Source organism: Elephas maximus, chromosome 4 (genome assembly GCF_024166365.1).
Source record: "Elephas maximus indicus isolate mEleMax1 chromosome 4, mEleMax1 primary haplotype, whole genome shotgun sequence".
Taxonomy (NCBI): domain Eukaryota; kingdom Metazoa; phylum Chordata; class Mammalia; order Proboscidea; family Elephantidae; genus Elephas; species Elephas maximus.
In genome coordinates, this window is record NC_064822.1 from 62,996,589 (window position 1) to 63,010,257 (window position 13,669).

At 46.2% G+C, this 13,669-nt stretch overlaps 1 protein-coding gene across 1 annotated transcript in view; it reads left to right on the top strand.

The window, feature by feature from the left end:
* Positions 1-13,669, top strand: part of CD9 (CD9 molecule) — a 39,432-nt gene that overhangs the window by 14,125 nt on the left and 11,638 nt on the right. Inside the window, exon 2 of the mRNA XM_049882258.1 lies at positions 12,087-12,189. Coding sequence (XP_049738215.1) covers positions 12,087-12,189 — 103 coding nt within the window. The remainder of the gene's footprint in view (positions 1-12,086; positions 12,190-13,669) is intronic.

Here is a 13,669-nt window from a genome sequence, read left to right on the forward strand (position 1 = left end):
TTGTACATAATAAGTAGCAGCCTGGCCTAGGGAGAAAGACAGGCTGCAGAAACCAGATGGGAAGTTTTTACCAAGCAGACCCTGCTCCAGAGGCTGGGTGAGGCATACCCACTGAGTCATTGTGGCTCCTCATGGGAGGAAGGGTCACCTGAGCTGAAGCCTGCGTGATGAATGTGCATTTGGGAGTCAAATGCAGGTTCCAACTTGAATGTTTTTCTATGACTCTCCAGGCTCAGCAGGTTCAATATAGAGTGGTCCAGTGAGTTATCTCTTCTTACTTCCTGCTTCTTTCCGCTTACCTCTCTTGGTATCCTCACCCTTAACTGTCACCAGGCAGCCAGCCCAAAGTCATCCCAGGCCCACTCCCCATGGCTTCATTTACAGTGGCAGTCAGGGCATTTGGCTCCATCTTCTATAGATCTTAGTATAGGGTGGCAGGGTGAGGCTCTCTGAGAGGCTGTGAGCTCGGCCTTGCATGGACAAGAAACTTGAGCTCAGAGAAAGCTCACACCTCTAATCCATGTCTTCATGCTTTTCAGCTTTGTCATTTAGAAAGCTGTTCTCTATTTTCTGGGGTCAGAACCCCAAGAGAGAACTTTTCCATGTCTTTTCTAACGGGTTAGTTTTTAAACGAAGCCCAGAGCAGTGGTTCTCCAGCTTGAGCAGGCACCAGAATCTCCTGATTGCCGGCCACCACCCCCCCGCCCCCCGAGTTTCTAATTTGGTAAATCTAGGGTGGGATCGCCTTGATTCTGAACAACAGGATCAGGTCTGCAAATTTGCATGTCTAACAAATTCTTTGAGTACCACTGGCCTAGAGATAAGTTCCCCAGGTTACCTTTGAGGATATAGACTTCTGAAGATTTGAGCCCTAAGAGCAAAATGGATCCACAGAGAAGAGCTGGCTCCCCGGGCTGTGTCTGCCCAACCTGTCCCCAAGATGGTTATACTCCTTCTAGGGGTGCCTTTTGTTCTCTAGGCAGGGCCAGGTCATCTGTAGTGAACAATTTCACATTTTCTCACCACATCAAACATTCTGCTTCTGAGTATGGCTGGCATTTGTCTCTCTCCCAACCCCACAGCACCTTCCTACAGAATCAAAAACTCTTTTCAAATTTACAATCCCTGACGGGTGGATGACCCAGTAAGCACGGTAAGCACAGGCTGGCTTGTGCTTACTTACTAATCTGTGGTGAACAATTTCAGTATAGATGATCTGGTAAGCAATGCTTACCTTGCCTATTGGATAATCTGCTTGTATTTCTAGGGCTGTGGCCTCTGGGGTTTTCCAACTTATCTAGTGAAACTATAAAGTTAGTGCTGTGCTCTTGTTGGTATCTTTAAATTCTGCCATGAATTACTAGCTTGTTTGTGATCCTTAATGAGAGCAAGTCATGGCAATTTTTTCTGCTGATTAGAGTGGAGATTGTTGTTTTGTCATTGTTGTTTTACTGTGTGGAGGGATTGAATAAGGGAGGGACTCATAAGACCTCTAGTCCTGCCCAAATGGGTTTGCACCTCCAAAGACAAGAGCTCCAGCCTTAATTTGGACCTGGGGGAGGAGGATGCAGGGGAGAGGATTAGAAGAGGAGGCTGTGGAGGCTGGGATCCTGTTTGTTCTTGCTGTTGGGTCTAGCCCAGCCTCCTGACTAGTGTGAATCAGCCCAGCGTTGACTTGCAGTTCACTGGCAGCGGAGGTTGCCATGGAGGTGGGTGAGGCCCAGAGCCCACAGGTCTGGGTGGCCTGACTTGTTAAATGTTGAAGCCTGCATGAACGTTGTTGTAGTTAAATGCCTTCCAGTCAGTTCCAACTCGCAGCAACCCTCTGTGCAACAGAATGAAACACTAACCAGTCCTGCACCATCCTCACAATTGTTGCCATGTTTGAGCCCATTGTCGCAGCCATTGTGTCAATCCATCTTGTTGAGGGTCTTCCCTTTTTTTGCTAACCCTCTACTTTACCAAGCATGATGTCCTTCTCCAGGGACGAGTCCCTCCTGATAACATGTCCCTTATCTCCATCTCTGTGGCTTTTTGCATGACCGATGCTTTGGGGCCTGGAAAAGGCTAGTAGGGGAAATTCAGCCTGTTACTGACCTCCTGGGTACTGGGGTCAACTATTATTAGTAGGTATTATTATTATACCTAGTTCAACTACACCTATGGGCATATTACTATTATTATACCTAGTTCAGGAGTCCCTGAGTGGCACACCTAAAGGTTGGTGGTTCAAGCTCACCAAGAGGCACCTTGGAAGACAAGCCAGGTGATCTGCTTCTGAAAGGTCGCAGCCAAGAAAACCCTATGGAGCACAGTTCTCCTCTGCACACATAGGGTCACCATGAGTCAGAAGTGAGTCCTTGGTAACTAACAACAACTACACACCTAGTCCAGTACTTTAAAAAAAAAACCAGGGCTGATGTGACACATCTGACTAAAGGAGGGAAGTAAAGAGGTCAAGGTTTCCTTTACAGCCCAACCCAGGAAAATCCCTCCCTCTGTTATCTGCTGTTGTAATAACTCCTTCTAGCATAGCTAATTCACCCATGGAAGCTGTCTGTGATCCAAGAAAGAACAGAGGCCTAAAGTCTGAACAGTCTTCCTTTACCCTTACTTCCCCACTTTGCTTTTGCCGTTCCCATCTGATCTTGCTGGAGCTCTCTGGGAGGCAGTTTATGGGTGTGAGGAGGATAAGTTTATCCATCTCCCTCCATCACACAATGCTCACACTCTCATGGAAACAGACAATAGAGCCCCAGCGTCTGAAATTACCTGCTTCCATCTAGGCAAGACCTGCTCAGATCATAGGAGGGCACACAGGGACATCCACAGAGGGCCCGTAAATACCCAACTGTCGTCTTGTGTCTTTCTCAGAGTACATTATTATCGTTGCCACTATCATTTTTTTTCCCAGAAGAATCTGGCCTGAGACCTAATGGTCTGACCGAGACTGGAGGGACCCCAGAAGTCATGGCCCCAGGACTCTCTGTTAGCCCAAACTAAAACCATTCTCAAAACCAACCCTACAAAGATTAGACCGGACTACAGGACATAAAATGATACTGGTGAGGAGTGAGCTTTTTAGCTCAAGTAGACACATGAGACTATGTGGGCAGCTCCTGTCTGGAGGCGAGATGAGAAGGGGGGGTGGGGGTGGGGACAGGAACTGGTTGAATGGACTTGGGAAATACGGTGGAGAGGAGGAATGTACTGTTACATTGTAGGGGAGGACAGCTAGGGTCATATAACAATGTTTGTATAAGTTTTTTTATGAGAAACTGACTTGAATTGTAAACTTTCCCTTAAAGCACAATAAAAAAATAAATAAGAACCTGGCCTAAGCATAGCACGTCACAGTTTTCAAAGTGTTTTCCATGCATCACTTCATCTAATCCTCACCTTCAACTTAGGTCAAAGGCAGGGCAGGTATCTTTTTTTTTTTACACTTGAGAACTCTGAGGTTTAGAGAAGCTAAATAAAGTGCTCACACAGCTCAGAAGTGGCAGTTGCAAAATTAGAGCCCAGAGTCCACACCCTCCATTCTAGACCAGTCATTTTCAAAGAGAGGTATGCAAGAAAATCACCCCAGAGCACTTGAGTCCCCAGGGAAGGAGCTGAGGCAGGTATGTGTAGAAGGCATTCCAACATTCACCCCATGTAGAATCAGGCCCCAGACCGTATGGCCATGCGATTGACAAGAGACAGAGCCAGGGTTTCAACTCCTGGTTCACATTCTTTCTCCGATGCCACCTGCCCTCTCCTGAAAAGCTTGCCACATCTTTCTGATCATGGGCTGAGCAGAGTAACCAGGTAGTCCTTTCCCTTCCAGAAGAATAATGGGAAGTAAGAAAGAAAGCACCCCCTTCTTCCCGGCTCTACCCACTTACCACTTCCCACCACGTCCCAAAATGGCAGGTGTGACTACTTCAGGTCTAAGGCCAGCCTCAAAGAGAAACCACCTGTGGAGAATGACCTGCTCTCTACCTTGCTAGGCTACCTAAAACAGACAGATTAACAAGTATTTTGTCCTTTTAAAGCATTTGTGGCCTGGCGGGTCATATTACAAGACCACCCAATGTGTTTGCCATGAAAGGGTTTTCTTTGAAATGGGATTTGTCCGAAAGGCAGAAGTGGTTCTTTCTACCTGAGGGATGGGATGCAGCGGAACACACAACACACACACACAAACGCACAAGCACGTACACATGCACGCACGCACGCGCGCTGAAACCTTTATTCAGCCTGTTACTCCTTTCTTTTCTGTATTGTCACTGCCTCGTCTTTCTACACACCTTCTTCAAGTGTTTCTGTCAACAGGGCGACCAGTACATAAATACTTCTCATGTTCTAGCTGAAACTGGTTTTGCAAACTCGGCATAGGAGCCAGAAAGCACCCAGAGGCCCCAAGCTCCATTACACTTTGAATTTCTTTTCTTTTCTTTTTTTTAATCTTCCTTTGGAATTGGAAACATATTTTTTTTTTTTTCACTGTAGGTGTGTATTTCAGTGTAAGATTTCTGGACCTGTCCCTGTAGTGAGGTTTGTGGTGTGACTCAACCGAAATCCTGAGCTTTTTGTGTCTTTCGAGACTGAGCTTTCAGTGGTGGGAGAATGTGGTAAGAAAGAAGGAGAACCGGAAACCGTGTTCCATGTGGGTCTGAGTTTGGGGCAGTGCTGGGTTTCTGTGCCTCCTAAACCTCTGGTGTCAGCCCCAAGGGACTAGGTTACCTGTGTGTTCATCAAAATGTGGAGGGTCTAGGTGGACTTTTGGGGGGTGGAAGTGCTGGTAGAGTTGCCACTAAAGAATGAAGAGAACAATGCTCAGGATTTTCATAAACTTGCATTTCCAAAAGACTAAGTGGATTTGCCCCTAAATCTCATTGTGACTTTCATCAAATACGGAAAGGGAATTTTTTGCATACACTAAATATTCCCTAACCAGCCCTCATGGTTCTTATCATATTTTCTCTGGGCAAGTAATTATACTTGTACTTTGTGACTCTGGGTATGATGTATTAGTAGGGGGACCTGGGTGAAAAGCTGGGTGGAAAAGGAGTCTTGTCCAGGGGGAGATGAAATTCGGGTGGATTCCAGAAGTTCTCTTCCATTGAAGGATTCATTCATTTAGTGGATTATTTACTGATGACTGTTACTGTTAAAAGTCTGGATGGGGCAGGGGAGTTACACAGATGACTGAAAGATAGCCCTGACCTCAAAGAGTTTATGTGCACAGATCAGAGGAAGGGCAGAATGGGAGAATGTTGGAGAGAAGAGCAAAGAGTCTGGGAGTCTGGGAAAGGGAGATTGCATTCCCTTGGGAGGACACTGGGAAAATCTTGGGAAGGAAGCAGAGGTCTAGGTGTTGGGGGCGGCATTCCAGGAAAGACTTGGCATGAGCAGAGGCAGGAAGGTATATGGCTTTTTGGGGACACTTTGGGGAGCAGACGAGGGGAGGCAGGGTACAATGGTATAATGCTGCTGAGAGATCAAAGAATGTGAGGACTGAAAAAAAAAGCTATAGAGCTTGTCCAGTGACCCAGGCTGTCTGCCGCCTTTCAGAGAAGAGCTGCCGCCCTGAATCGGAGAGAGTTGAGAAGTCCTGGTTAGTGAGGACTTAGGTGGTGAACTACAAACTCCGGGAGCAAGGGAAAATGCAGAGCAACCAAAAGGTTGAAGAGAGAGAGGGTTTTGTTTCTATGTTTGTTTTGTTCGGTTTTTTAGGATAGGGAGAGCTGCCCAGCAAGGTTTGTTGGCAAAAGTGAAAAGGTGGCAGAGACAGATGCAGAGCCAGGAAAGAGCTTAATTAATAGAGCAAGTTCTTGACGGAGACAGGAAGCTTTGGAAGAAAGAGAAGTCCCTGTCTTCTTTTTCCTTTTATATGCATATATAAAAACAAACCCATTGCCCTCAAGTTGATTTGGACTCATAGCGACCCTATAGGGTAGATTCGAACTGCCGACCTTTTGGTTAGCATCCATAGCTCTTAACCACTATACCACCAGGGTTTCCTATATATATACAGTTTTTATTTTAGAATAGTTTTAGATTTACAGAAAAGTTGCAGAGATAGTATACTTTCCATATACCCCTCTCCCAGTTTCCCCTGTTGTTAACGTCGTGTCATGTTACATTTTTCACAAATAAGAAACTCACACTGGTGCCTCACTGTTAACTAAATTCCAGGCTTTATTTGGATTTCGCCAGTTTTTCCACTAATATCCTCTTTCTGTTCCAGGATCCTGCCCAGGACACCACATGACAGCTAGTTGTCATATCTTCTTAGTCTCCTCTGGGCCGTGACAGTATCTGTCTTTTTTTTTTTTTTTTTTTCATGACTTTGACAGTTTTGAGAAGTAGAATGTCCTCAATTTGGTTTGTCTGATGGTTTTCTCATGGGCTATCTTCTAAGAAGAAAATGAACATGAGTGAAGAGGTGGAGAAATTTCCAACAAAATGGAAGGGGGGCAGGGAGATCCTTTTTCTTCCTGTACTATCAAGTGGATGAAACCATTTCCCAGCAAAGCCAGAATGTTTCCAATTAACATTAGTTGGAAACAAAAGAGGAACCGGGTCAACTGGTGGCAGGACCTCAGGCTGGGACTAGAGGTTCTGGCCTTTCTACCAGGACGGTTGGTGATTTGGGGCAGGTTGCTGTCTTCCTTTAGCGAGGCTGAATCCCTGGGTGGCACAAACAGTTAAGCACTCAACTGCTAACCAAAAGATTTGGCAGTTCCAACCCAACCAGGGGCACCTCGGAAGAAAGGCCTGATGATTTGCTTCCAAAAAGTCACAGCCTTGAAAACTCTATGGAGTGCAGGTCTACTCTGCACACGTGGGGTCACCATGAATTGAAATCAACTCTCCAGCAGCAGGTTGGGTTTGGGTTGGTGAGCAAGGTATTATCTAAGCACCCAACTGCATCCATCCGATCTTGAAGAGAGTGAGGCAGCTGTGAAACACTTGTGCAGCCAATGTTATTGCCACATGTCAGTTAATTAACCTGGGAGCAAACCGTTAATTTCTTGGCCTCTGTCACAGATTGAATTGTATCCCCCAAAAATGTCTGTCAACTTGGCTAGGCCATGATTCCCAGTATTGTGTGATTGTCCACTGTTTTGTCATCTGATGTGATTTTCCTATGTGTTGTAAATCCTATCTCTATGGTGTTAATGAGGTGGGATTAGGGGCAGTTATGTTAATGGTGCAGGATTCAATTTACAAGATTAGGTTTTGTCTTAAGACAATCTCTTTTGAGATATAAAAGAAGTGAGCAGAGAACCATGGGAACCTCATGCCACCAAGAAAGCAGCACCGGGAGCAGAGCACATCCTTTGGACCCAGGGTTCTAATGCATGGAGAAGCTCCTAGACCAGGGGAAGATTGATGACAAGGACCTTCCCCCAGAACCAACAGAGAGAAAGCTTTCCCCTAGAGCTGGCACCCTGAATTCAGACTTATAGCCTCCTAGGCTGTGAGAGAAAATTTTCTGTTTGTTAAAGCCATCCACTTGTGGCATTCCTGTTATAGCAGCACTAGATAACTAAGACAGCCTCCCAAAGCCCTATTTTATTTTATGAAGTCCCTTTGTAATTGACTTGGCACCCTTCTTTAAAGGTTAAAGCTCTCTTTGTTGCTTGCTGCTGGTCCCTCCCCATTTCTGTAACCTGTTATTAGAAGGGGGGAGGTGTTGGAGGGAGGGTCCCTCCGTGCCTCACCAAACAGTAAGAAGTTGTCCCAGGAGGTACTCAACAGCTCCTTAGATAGTGCTGCCTGAACGACCATGAAAGCCATTACTAGATGGCACTGGTTTCATGGCCGCATGACCCCAAGCCTTTGAGACCCAGCCATCTAAAGCAATTTCTCCAATAGTGTTACAAAAAAACGGGACAAATAATGGCTTACTTAGCATCCCCTCAGGCCAATTAACTTTGTAATGCAGTCAGAAAAGGCAGCAGGGTTTCATTCATTCCTCTGAGATTTTGCAAACCAAATGCTCCCAATCCTGCCTCTGGACCTTCCTTCCGTTTGGGTTTCTTGAACCTTCCTCCTCTCTTATGGTGAATTGTGAGCATAAGAGACTGAAATCTATTGCAGCTTTTTTGTTTTGTTTTTGTTTGTTTCTCCAGAGCTGCCTGCTTTTCCTGCCTCATTTTAGCAATATGTTCTGGCTTTGGCGACCAAGCAACATGACATTAGATTTGGGGCTCTAGGCTCCTGAATGTTGCTGTGTCCTTGGCTGGAGTAAGACCTGAAGTCCTTCCTTTCACCTTCTAGTTCCAGTTTTCCAGCCCAATATCTTTCTTGTCACTCGTGCTTGTAGACCAGATAGACTTCTACAGATTGGCTCAGGATCCTTAAAAGTAAGCCTTTCTCTTAAATGGAATGGGACCTTACCTTTAAAGAAGACTTTTTTTTTTTATCACCAGACCTTTCTTCCAAGGTACCTCTGGGTGGACATAAACTTCCAATTTTTCGGTTGGCAGCTGAGTGCATTAACCGTTTGCATGGAATTATTTCCAGAGCAACCCAGTTCCTTCCCAGAAGAAGTTTCTGTACAGAGGGAAGCTTTACATCATTAATTGTAGCATAGTTATTATGGATGGGTTTGTTTTTATTCTTTTAATAGTGGCTTGTTTAGGAGTTTCACTGGCAGAGTAAAGGGTCTGTGAGTAACTTTACCCAACATGAGAAATGAAATGACTCAAGGATGAGTCTTTTCTAAGCACAAGCCTAGAACAGAGAGGAAAGAAAGCTGGCCTCTCTGGCCATACATGCTTTTCAACAGCAGCATCACCAAGACACTGGCAAGAAGGAGGACCAGACCAAGAGAAAATTTGTAGCTAATTTCTAACCAAACTTAAAACTACTAGTCTACCTCCACATGTGTTGGAAACACCATCCTACAGAGTTTTCAGGTCAACTATTCATGTCCAAAAGGGGGCCAGGTAGCCTCAGTCTTCCAAATCCCAGGGTTCTCATTGGGCCTTTGTGTGTTGCAGGGGAGGGAAAGTATCACCTCTTTTCTTTTAATTCTCTAGGACCCCAGGTGAGCTAGGCCTGGCCAGGCCCTGCACACCAGTGGAGTCAGGACCCACTTAGTCCAGTGCTTGTCCAGTACCCAGTGTATGTGGGCCAAAGCCACACATGTTTTCTAGCCTGCAATGTCCCCAGCTGGGCCCCACCATCCCCTGTAGGAGAGCAGGGGAACGTACAGTCTGAACAAGAAACAAGCAAACCTGGCCGGGCACAGGGTGGGAGGGACTCATGCTTCTTCTCCCTGAGGTGCTGCTAGACTATTTTTGGATTGGCCAGGGGACCCTCACTTACCTGCATGCCTTTTAATTAATGAGAAGGAAAACCTGACCCATGTGCCTGAACCCAAAGCTCTTAGGTTCATATTAACTCCCACGTTCCTATGCCTTCACATTCCTGGCATCCATGAGTTTATCGTTTCTCGATTGTCCAGTCATGGGGCACTTCACATTGTGTGGGTCTTACTGATGTTTGGTGTTACCTCACCTAACATGAGGACTGAAAGGTGTAGGAAGCTGCCCACAGAGGGTGGGAGCGGAACACTGGTTGACCTTAGTGCTGATGAAGTTAAACTCTCACAAAGCCGTCTTCAGAAGTACGTCTTCTAATACAATCATTTTTATTCTTTAACCATACTTAAAAGGCAAGGAGTAGGGGGCAGTGGTGACTTAGTGGTAGAATTCTCACCTTCCATGTCAGAGACCCACGTTCAATTCCAGGCCAGTGCCTGAACTTAGCTTCCAGGCTAAGACAGACTAGGAGGAAATGCCTGGCAATCTACTTTCTAAAAGTCAGCCAAGGAGAACACTATGGATCACAATGGTCCAGTCCTGTTGTACATGGAATTGCTGTTAAGACCAACTCGAGGGCAATTAACAATAACAACAACAAAAGACAAAACCAAAAAACCCATTGCCATCGAGTCGATTCTGACTCATAGCAACCCTGTAGGACAGGATAGAACTGCCCCGTAGAGCTTCCAAGGAGCGCCTGGTGCATTTGAACTGCCGACCTTTTGGTTAGCAGCCAAACAACCCTAGTGGCAGCCGAACACTATGCCACCAGGGCTTCCAACAAAAGACAAGGAAGGGCCAAATCTTGCCCTTGTTTTATAGTTGAGAAAACTGAAGCACTAGGCCTCGAAGCCAGGAATTCCAGACCCTCATTGCTTCCTTACTTGTGGAAACACGCCTATGTGATACAACCCAACCAGCATAGACCACCTGGGTGTATAAGCAAGGTTTTGATTCCACAGCAAGCCTCGGGTTGCCCTTTCCATTGTCCCCCGCTCCCCTCTCCACCCAAAACATCCAGACCCACTGCCAAGTCATGGGGAAAAGGAGAGGAGAAAAGAAGGAAAGAAAGAGAGGCCTGTCCAGAGCCACAGGCTGTCGCCAGCTCCTCGGGCAAAGAACCAAGCTGCCCGAAGAACTGGTCTCTGGCATAAGGGCGCCTCTGTTGAGGGGGGTAGGCCTCAGAAACCTGGGGCCTGGGCGTTGGCCTGGAGCCCACCCACTCACGAGTCCAGCCAGCCACTACACTGCAGGCCTGTGACTCACTCCCCTGGCAAGCCCTGGTACGAGCACCAAAGGAGCTCAGCTGGCTCTGGGGACGGGGTGGGGGAGGTGGGGTGGGGCCCTGGCTGGAGGCTGTCCTTCCCAAGCATCCAGTTCAAGAGGGTCAGGCCAGGATTCCGTCACCTTGGGTCTGCTACTTATTGAGAAAAGTCTGCCTATTTTGGTTCAGTATCTCAGCTTTCCCACCTATGAAATGAAATGTTCATGAAATTTTAAGATCAGAAGATTACTTTTAGAGGTTTCTTGTCTGATGTTTATAAGGATCACTCACGAGGAAGCATGTTCCCAGGGGTTGGGTTGGTCAGCTTGTAAAGCCGCATTGTGTAAAGAGGGAAGGGGCCAAATGCAGGCAAGCCAGGGGAGGCTCTGATACGTCATCTACCCATCAGCGTGGTTTGAGAAGTACATCTCAGCTCTCAGCTGCCTCCGTCGGCACATGTATGTGTCCTTTGTGTGAGGGTTTCTTTTTTTACTGTGTGATTTTATACGCAGAGTAGTGTATAAAACATGAAGAGTTTAAAGAATAATTGGGAAGTGAATATCCATTGTAACCGCTACCCAAGTCAAACCTAGAATACTGCCAGCACCTAGAACCTTCCCTACCCCCATAGTCATCCCTGGTCATCAGTCCCTCCTCCCTCAGAGGTCACCATTCACGTGACATGATCATCATTTTCTTGTTTTTCATTTATCATTTCTATGTACCTATAAAACCCTGGTGGTGTAGTGGTTAAGAGCTAGGGCTGCTAACCAAAAGGTCAGCAGTTTGAATCTACCAGGCGCTCCTTGGATACCTTATGAGGTAGTTCTACTCTGTCCTAGAGGGTCTCTATGAGTCGGAATTGACTTGACAGCAGTGGGTTTTGGTTTTTGGGGGGGGGTTATGTACCTATAAAGGAGCCCCTTTTGCCCATGGTTAAGAGCTACGGCTGCTAACCAAAAGGTGGGCAGTTCGAATCCACCAGCCACTCCATAGAAATCCTATGGGGCAGTTCCATTCTGTCCTATAGGGTCCCTATGAGTCAGAATCACCTTGACAACAACAGATTTTGTTTTGTTTTGTTTTTTTGTGGTTTTATGTACCTATAAAGGTACACAAATATGTGTATCCCTAAATGGTATAGTAATCATATTAACTATATGGAATCATATCATATATGTTCTGGTGGAGCTTGCTTTTTAGCATTGCAAGATACATGTAGCTATCATTGGTTCATTTGCATTGCCGTATTCTATTTTCTTGTCCCTAAAGTATCCATTCTACTGGTGGTAGGTAATTGTTTATTCTCAACTTGATGATTTTTTCAGCATATGGAGTGATTTTTTCCCCCCATTGGCTGCTTCTACCACCATGTGGTTGGTAACGGGTTCAGACCGAAGGTGATCCCAGGTTCTTTTGTCAATTGGACGTTCAGCACTCAGGGTCTGTTATCCCTGGCAGCCAGAATTAATGCCAACGTCCTATATGTCTTGCAGCTTGCTGGGATCGCAGTCCTTGCCATTGGACTATGGCTCCGATTCGATTCTCAGACCAAGAGCATCTTCGAGCAAGAAAGTAATAATTCCAGCTTCTACACAGGTGAGGGAGGAAGACTTGGTGCTTCCTGCAACTGTGGAGATTCAGTGTCGATGCAGGGACTTGGGCTTGAGAAAGACTGTTGCTCTTGCCATGTTGGCCAGTCCCATGCCTTTCAAGCCATGCCTTTGTGTAGTTATGCCCATAAATTTGCATTTGAGTGATGTGGTTTCTTTTCAGGCTGGCTAAGTCTGGCGTGTTGACCATTCTCTGACATGAGGTTGGCTCTGCCCAAGTTGCTGCCACCCTTGATTGAGTTTAAGAACCTGTGTTCTTGTCATTGATCCTGTCTCCTCATTACATGTCTTCTAAGGCTTTGTCATTTCCCTAATTCAAAAGACTTTGTCCTAAGGGTCCACCATGTCAAGGAAGAAGGTAGGTCACTATTCTCCCCACTGTTCAGAAAGGAACTCTGAGACCAGAGTAAGACCCACCTCCTGGAAAATACAATCACATCCATGGGAGAGACTTGAAGAGACCCAGCCCTTTCTATCCTAGTGGTGCCGTGGGTATTTAGTTTTGTTTTCTATACTGCTTGCTTTTGCTTTAGGGGAAAGGCTTACGGTTTAAACATACCTGGAATCCTCTGAGTGGTACAAATGGTTAAGCACTTGGCTACGAACCAAACAGTTGGGGGTTTGAGCCCACTCAGAGGCACCTCAGAAGAAAGACCTACCGATTTGCTTCCAAAAGGTCACAGCTATGAAAACTCTATAGAGCATAGTTCTTCTCTGCAGCACATAGGGTCACCATGAGTTGGAACCAACTTGACACCATTTGGTTTGGTTTTGGAGCCCTGGTAGTTAAAGTAGTTAAAGCACTTGACTGCTAACTGGAAGGTTGGTGGTTCAAATCCACCAGCTGCTCCTTGGGAGAAAGATGTAGCTGTCTGCTTCTGTAAAGATTTACAACCCTGGAAACCCTATGGGGCAGTTCTGCTCTGTCCTGTAGGGTCGCTATGAGCCAGAACTGACTCAATGGCAGTGGGTTTTTTTGGGTTTGGTTTGCTTTGGGGGGGGATCCTCTGAACTCGCTTAGACTTAGCAGGTTTCTTTCTACACACAGGTACCTTGACATCTTTTTTCCATCATACCCACATACGTAGCCTCCCTAAGAGGACTCGGAGTTCTGATGCCTGTCAAACGCAATTTCCCAGTTTCCGAGTAAACTAACAGTATTCGTGGCTTTACCTTCTGCCTTGTCTGGGGGTAGGAAACATTTCATTTGCGAGAAACAAAAGAAGCCCCCTATTTTTAGGGTAACGCTGGCATGTCATCAGCCTCAAAGTGTAAGTTTGGTCATTTCCTTCCCACCCACTAAAGAAGTTATTTTTACAAAAGACAGAAAAACCAGTCTGAAAAGGGTTATCTCCCATACCCGCAGGAAGACAAGGCTGGCCAACCGTGCCATCTTCCATCTCATGCCTTCCTAAGGCCAGGCTTGAACGTGGCTGGGGGACTCTTTAACAACAGGCCATTTGGTT